The sequence below is a fragment of the Fistularia commersonii genome, chromosome 34, assembly GCF_037954325.1.
Source record: "Fistularia commersonii isolate RoL2024-O1a breed Wild chromosome 34, RoL_Fcom_v1.0, whole genome shotgun sequence".
NCBI classification, from domain to species: domain Eukaryota; kingdom Metazoa; phylum Chordata; class Actinopteri; order Syngnathiformes; family Fistulariidae; genus Fistularia; species Fistularia commersonii.
In genome coordinates, this window is record NC_141317.1 from 11,007,501 (window position 1) to 11,015,000 (window position 7,500).

The 7,500-nt window shown below is 56.6% G+C and overlaps 1 protein-coding gene across 1 annotated transcript in view; it reads right to left on the minus strand.

Annotated features, from left to right (window-relative positions):
- plxna3 (plexin A3) overlaps positions 1-7,500 on the minus strand; it is a 39,403-nt gene that overhangs the window by 3,549 nt on the left and 28,354 nt on the right. The window contains exons 14-29 of the mRNA XM_086142100.1: positions 6,065-6,161; positions 5,748-5,935; positions 5,116-5,264; positions 4,886-5,006; positions 4,667-4,803; positions 3,947-4,117; positions 3,742-3,835; positions 3,536-3,655; positions 3,211-3,330; positions 2,949-3,092; positions 2,205-2,439; positions 1,896-2,038; positions 1,012-1,167; positions 830-930; positions 698-764; positions 328-474 (exon numbers count right to left, since the gene is read on the minus strand). Coding sequence (XP_085998226.1) covers positions 328-474; positions 698-764; positions 830-930; positions 1,012-1,167; positions 1,896-2,038; positions 2,205-2,439; positions 2,949-3,092; positions 3,211-3,330; positions 3,536-3,655; positions 3,742-3,835; positions 3,947-4,117; positions 4,667-4,803; positions 4,886-5,006; positions 5,116-5,264; positions 5,748-5,935; positions 6,065-6,161 — 2,190 coding nt within the window. The remainder of the gene's footprint in view (positions 1-327; positions 475-697; positions 765-829; positions 931-1,011; positions 1,168-1,895; positions 2,039-2,204; positions 2,440-2,948; positions 3,093-3,210; positions 3,331-3,535; positions 3,656-3,741; positions 3,836-3,946; positions 4,118-4,666; positions 4,804-4,885; positions 5,007-5,115; positions 5,265-5,747; positions 5,936-6,064; positions 6,162-7,500) is intronic.

Here is a 7,500-nt window from a genome sequence, read left to right on the forward strand (position 1 = left end):
CACACTCACTCACTCACTCACTCACTCACTCACTCACTCACATAGACATGATCTCACACACAAACACACACACACTCACTCACTCACTCACTCACTCACATAGACATGATCTCACACACACACACAAACACACACACACACACACTCACTCGCTCACTCACTCACTCACTCACTCACTCACTCACTCACTCACATAGACATGATCTCACACACACACACAAACACACACACACACACACACACACACACACACACACACTCACTCACTCACTCACTCACTCACTCACATAGACATGATCTCACACACACACCCACCCACCCACCCACCAGCTGTTTGTAGTCTATCTGCTGCCTGATGAGTTTGTCCTCGCTCAGGGAGTACCGAGCCTCCCCAGTGATGGCGTCGATGGGTCCTTTCTCCATCTGCTGCTTGATGGCGCAGTAGAGCATGAAGAGGGGCTCCCCGGCACACTCCTGGGGGGGCGGGGCGCACAGGGGTCATGGAGGTCACACAGGGGCATGATGGGGTCATGAGGGTGCACAGGGGTCACAGGGGGTTCATACAGGGGCATGATGGGGTCATGAGGGTGCACAGGGGTCATGGAGGTCATACAGGGGCATGATGGGGTCATGGTGAGGCACAGGGGTCACAGGGGGGTCATAGGATGGCACAGGGGTCACGGGGGGCGAGGCTGACCTTGAGGAAGCGGTGCAAGAGGAAGGTGAACCAGTTGGTCAGCATCTTCTCGGCCACGGACTCGGTCCTGAAACACGGAGGTCAAAGGTCACGGACGCCGAGAGCGCCGAAGGTCGAAGGCGGCGCACCGACCTCCTGAGCAGCAGTTTGGGGTGGTTCCGGTTCTCCAGGTTCTTCTCTATCAGATCGGCCAGCAGCTGTTTGAGCACCACGGTGGCGTACTCCATCCGACCCTGGAGACCCCGACAGGAAGGAGTGAGCCAGCGGGTCCGGTCCGGTCCGGACCCGCTGGCTCAGAAGATCCGCCCTCTGACCTGCAGCGCCGCCATCAGCAGCGAGGCTACGTTCCCTCGGTCCCTCATGGAGAAGGATCTCTGGGCCTCCAGCGTGTGGATGAAGGTCAGCAGGAACATCTTGTTGTTCAGCAGCTGACTGAACAGACGCAGGGCCTTCTCCACGTTGGCTGGAGACTGGGGGCGCACAGAGGTCACATAGAGGTCACATAGAGGTCACACCTGATGTTTGACTCCTGAGTCGACATGATACGTCTGAACATTGGCAACTTCTTGATAACACGAGATGAAATGGTTTCCTTCTAGAAGCTGAAGATGTCAGAATGGGGAAGATTCTGTGCACTCGGCAGGAGATTTGAAGCCGGGAACATGGAGAACATGGGGAACATGGAGAACATGGGGAACATGGAGAACATAGAGAACATGGGGAACATGGAGAACATGGAGAACATGGGGAACATGGAGAACATGGAGAACATGGGGAACATAGAGAACATAGGGAACATAGAAAACATGGGGAACATGGAGAACATAGGGAACATAGGGAACATGGGGAACATGGAGAACATGGGGAACATAGAGAACATGGGGAATATGGAGAACATAGGGAACATAGAAAACATGGGGAACATGGAGAACATGGGGAACATGGGGAACATAGAGAACATGGGGAACGTGGAGAACATGGGGAACATGGAGAACATGGAGAACATAGAGAACATGGAGAACATAGAGATCACGGGGAACATAGAGAACATGGGGAACATGGAGAACATGGGGAACATGGAGAACATGGAGAACATAGAGAACATGGAGAACATAGAGATCATGGGGAACATGACATGTTGAGCCCTGAAGGTCCTCCCCCAGGTGAACACTGAGCAGGTGGACGGCTGAGGACGTACGTCGAGCTCCTTGAGGACCGGGTGCTCCTCGATCCCAGGGAACATCACCCTCATGGTGTAGGTGCGGTACTCCAGGAAGGGGATCTTCACGCCGTCCATGTCGTTGGTCAGCTCCTGGATGTCCGTCTGCAGCTCGGCGAAGGCTGCCACGACAACCGCAACCCGGTTAAACCTCGGCAACCGTGACCGACCCGGATCGAACCGGCGGATCTGCTAGAATCACTTCTTCTCCTGGACAAGGAGACTCTTGGACGTTCGACCGCTGACTAATCTCTTCCCGGACATCTGCGATCATCTCCCCCCACCTACCCTCCTTGCACTCCAGCGCCACCCTGCTCTCCAGGTTGTCCATCTGCAGCTGCAGGCGCTTCAGCGTGCGGTCGGCGTCGCGAGTCTTCCTCTTGTAGGCGATCAGCACGGCGATGATGGCGATCAGCAGCACGCCGCCGCCGGCGCCGATCCCGATGATGGCCGGCAGCGTCAGGGCGCTGTCTGAGTAGATGTGGAGCATCCCTGGGGAGTACTCCAGCCCCCCCACCAGGATCTACACACACACACACACACACACACACACACACTTTCACCTCCATCCCAGCGCCTCATCAACAAACCACTAACCTATTGATAAATCATCAATCTGTCTGATTAATAGTGTCTGTGAATGAGCGTGTGTGAATGAGCGTGTGTGTGTGTGTGTGAATGAGGGTGTGTGTGTGTTTGTTTGTGTGTGTGTGTGAATGAGCATGTACGTGTATGAATCAGTGTGTGTGTGAATGAGCATGTGTGTGCATGTGTGTGTGTGTGTGAATGAGCATGTACGTGTATGAATCAGTGTGTGTGTGAATGAGCATGTGTGTGCATGTGTGTGTGAATGAGCATGTATGTGTATGAATCAGTGTGTGTGTGTGAATGAGCATGTGTGTGTATGTGTGAATGTGTGTGTGAACAAGTGCGTGTGACCATCAGATCTCCAAGCCTTCCCTCTTACTGGTCCAGAGACGTGCCTCCTCCCAGACGGACCAATCAGGATGCGGGGTGGATGACATCACTCACCAGGACGCGCTGCTCGCCGGTCAGGTCCGGCGAATCACAGAGCAGCTGGTTCTCCGAGACGGTCAGCAGGCAGGGGGCTTCTCCAATCAGGACCGTGTAGTTCAGACGGCTGGGACCTGGAGCAGGAGGGACCAGGTTCTTCCCCTGGACACACACACACACACACACACACACACACACACACACACACACACAGGTCAGTGTGTCCCTGGAGATAAAGCACATGAACGCTCCAGCCTGCACTCCCATGATGACCCCTGACCTTCAGGATGATGGGTGACCCCGGTTTGACCGCCAGGACTCCGGCACTGCCCAGGGGGTCAAAGGTCGGGTTGGGGTAGTGTGTGAAGGTCGTGGAGTTCAGGACCAGCAGGGAGGAGACCTGATGGACGACAGGTCTGATGTCACAGCAGTAGATGTCTGGAGGACCTCCAGCACTGCTACATATGCATCACTGAACACACTCCTCTACCATCCACGTGTGATGGGCATGTCAGCCAGAGCAAGACAACACAAGTGTGTGTGTGTGTGTGTGTGTGTGTGTGTGTGTGTGTGTGTGTGTGTGTGTGTGTGTGTGTGTGTGTCACCTGGTCAAAGATGAACCCAAACTCATCAGGCTGCAGCGCCCCCTCTGGCGGCTGAGGTCTGGTGTAGACCAGTCCAGGAGCCAGGCAGGTCATGGTGCTGTCGTTGACCACAGAGCAGAACTGAGGAAGCAGCAGACGGAAGGTGGATCAGAACAAAGTTCAGCTGAAGAACCCTGGAAGCTGTGAGAGCGGCAGGTCCTCCTCACGTTGCTGGTCTCCACGCCGCCGTACTTGGCTCGGACTTTGGGCTCCTGGATGGTCAGAAGGTTAGTTCCCGTCACTGTGATGATGGTGCTGCCGCTGCGGACGCACACACACACACACACACACACACACACACACACAAATCCACTGTTACCCCTGACCTGTGTGTGTGTGTGTGTGTGTGTGTGAGAGATGTATTTTACTGACTTGAGGATGGTCCAGTTCGGCTCGATGGCCGTGATGGTCGGGTCTTCACTGTACACGTATCTGGTCTCTGAGCTGGTCACCTCGGCCCTGTCAATCATCAGCCGGATGGGGGCGGGGCCAGGACCCGACTGGGAGGCAGGGGTGATGCAGATGATCTCCCGATTGGTCCTCCTGGGGACGGGGGGAGATCGGTGAAATGGGTCCGGGTCTGAGTCTGGGTCCGGGTCTGGGTCCAGGTCCGGGTCTGGGTCTGAGCCTGGGTCCGGGTATGGGTCCGGGTCTGGATCCGAGCCTGGGTCCGGGTCTGGATCTGGGCCTGGGTTACGATCTGGGTGTCGGTCTGGGTCCGGGTCCGGGTCTGGGTCGGGGTCCGGGTCCGGGTCCGGGCCTCGGTCCGGATCCAGGTCCGGGTCTAGGTCTGAGCCTGGGTCTGGGTCTGGGTCTGGGTCTGGGTCTGAGTCTGAGTCTGAGTCTGGGTCCGGGTCTGGGTCTGGGTCCAGTTCCAGTTCCGGGTCCGGGTCCGGGTCTGGGTCCTGGTCCGGATCCGGGTCCGGGTCCGGGTCCGGGTCCGGGTGCGGATCCGGGTCCGGGTCCGGGTCTTGGTCTTGGTCCGGGTCCGTGTCTGGGTCTGGGTCTGGGTCTGGATCTGGGTCTGGGTCTTGGTCTTGGTCCGGGTCCAGGTCCGGGTCTGGGTCCGGGTCTGGATCAAGGGGCACTCACTTGACAAACAGACACTGGTCCTGGTCCACAGAGACAGACACGCTGCTGCCGGCGTCCAGGTGTCGTCCGGTCACGGTCAGCCTGGTCCCCCCGGACACCGGGCCCCTCTCCGGACGCACGCGGCTGAAGCTGGGACTCTGCAGGGGGGGGGGACGTGTCAGGGCGGAGGGGCCGCGGGACGGCGCCCCCCGCAGGCCGGACCGGGAACTGCAGACTCACCACGAAGGAGTAGGTCTGGGTGGAGAGCGTCCGGTACTCGGTGCTGCAGACCCCGATGCAGAGCTCCACCGGCCCCCCGGGAGAGTGGGGGAGCAAGGCCTCTGCCATGTCACACACAATCCTACACACACACACACACACACAAACACACACACACACACACACACGAGGTCAGCGGCGGGTGACCCGGCGCTGTGACTTCCGGACCTGGGGGACGGGGGGGGTCTCACCTCTCGGCGCTGACGTACTGCGAGGGCACCGGGTTGCAGCGAACGCCCGCCACCTGCACGTGGGTGATCTCCTTCACCTGCAGGCCCAGGTTCTCCCCCTCCATGGTGACACGCGTGCCCCCCTCCCTGGGACCTGTCAGCGGCTCAATCTGCACACACACACACACACACACACACACACACACACACACACACACACACACACACACACACACACACTGCTGCTTAGGCTTAGGAGGCTACCCAGCTGATGAGGGGTGGCAGGAGGACTTTGTGGATGTAGGTGTTATAGGGGGGTTACCATGGTGATGCGGGGTTACCATGGTGATGTAGGGTCACTGAGGTGATGCGGGGGGTACCTTCGTGATGCGGGGGTTACCATGGTGATGTAGGGTTACTGTGGTGATGCGGGGGTACCTTGGTGATGCGGGGGTTACCATGGTGATGTAGGGTTACCGTGGTGATGCGGGGGTGCCTTGGTGATGCGGGGGTTACCTTGGTGATGTAGGGTTATTGTGTTGATGCGGGGGTTACCATGGTGATGTAGGGTTACTGTGGTGATGCGGGGGGTACCTTGGTGATGTGGGGGTTACCATGGTAATGTAGGGTTACCGTGGTGATGCGGGGGGTACCTTGGTGATGCGGGGGTGGCTGCAGCGCAGGTTGTGGCGGCCGTGGTGCATCCAGCTGTCGGGGGAGGGGCAGTGCTGCCGCAGGAGGCAGCGCCGGCTGTCGCTGCACCACCCACACTCAAAGGCAGGGGGCGCCTTCAGGCACTGACCACAGCTGGAACGCTGAGCTTCACACTTGTACAGCAGCGCTGACACACACACACACACACACACACACACACACACACGTCAATCAAAGCAGATCTTCATCTTTGGATCAAGGGCTTCTCTGGTTCTTCCCGAGCGTGTCTCAAGCTTTTCATCCTCCTCTTCCTCACCTTTCATGGTAGCCGGTTTGTCGATGAAGAAGTCTCCGTCCCAGACGATGGAGAAGTCCACGGGCAGGTCTCCAGGCTCGTTCCCCTCGTACCAGTACTGGACGCACAGACAACCATGGGTTAACCTTCTGCGGCTCTGCGGTCAAAGGTCACCGGGAGAACCAGAACCGTCTGTCGATCGACCGAAATATCTAAGATCTGAAGCCAAAGGTCAGGACAGGATCCAGAAGCTCCACATTCTACCGGTAGGCAACCTCCAAAACAACTCCGCTGTCCGACGCTCGGACCCGCTCAACACTCCAATCTGGGACCGGGCGCCGAGGAGATCGTGATGACACACTGAAAATCAATGATTCCTCACGCACACACACGGTCGTTCATTCAGACGTGGCAGCTGCAACCTGACTTCAGCAAAAATATTTTCAGCAAAAAAATCACCTCAAACACACACACTGCTCTCTCACACACACACACACTGCTCACACACTCCCGACCACAGACAAATTAAAGTAATTGCATTAAGTGGCTGCAGCTTCGCTTTGATTTTCCCTTGAAAACGACTTGAAACCTGAGGACACCTTTGGACGGAGCAGGGACGTGTGGACAGCAGCAGGACAGACGGACTCTCTGCCTCCACATGTCCTCCTCCATCAGGTTCCCCAATTCATCAGACGTGAACACACACTCTATAATTAATGACGTTATGGGAGTAAAAGGATCTTGTCTGCAGACCACACTATTCACTGTGTGTGTGTGTGTGTGTGTGTGTCTGTTTGTGTGTGTGTGTGTGTGAGACAGAGAGAGAGAGAGAGAGAGAGAGAGAGAGAGAGATGACCACACAGCTGAAATATGTGGAACATTGAGACCAACCTAGACTGTGGGTGTGTGTGTGTGTGTGTGTGTGTGTGTGTGTGTGTGTGTGTGTGTCTAGTGCCATGATTTTCCATTAAAAGAAGCCAGCTGAGCCCAACAGAGCAGTACACACACACACACACACACACACACACACACACACACACACACACACACACACACACACACACAGGTGTGTGTTACTGTCTCGTTTGTTAGAGAGGTTGGTCTCTGGGCAAATCCACGAATCAGAGTATGAGGTAAATGTGTGTGTGTGTGTGTGTGAGTGAGATTGTGGCCGATGATGTCATCAGTCCTGAACAGGGTTCTTTAACTGAATCCAGAAGATCTGATCCTGACTGTTAACCCTTTACTGGATGTCCATCTGCTCCGAGGCCTGGAGTCTGAAGAGGAGCAGGTCAGGAGGACACGACGCCTGCTGGACCAGCAGTTTGGCTTCACACACAATGATTGACAGCTGTCAGTCAGTCCACCCTCAGCATCGTCTCAGTTGTGATGTCATCATGACATCACGGCGCCGCCCCCTCACTGTGACCTTCCAAGTCACGGGGTTCTCTCGCGTC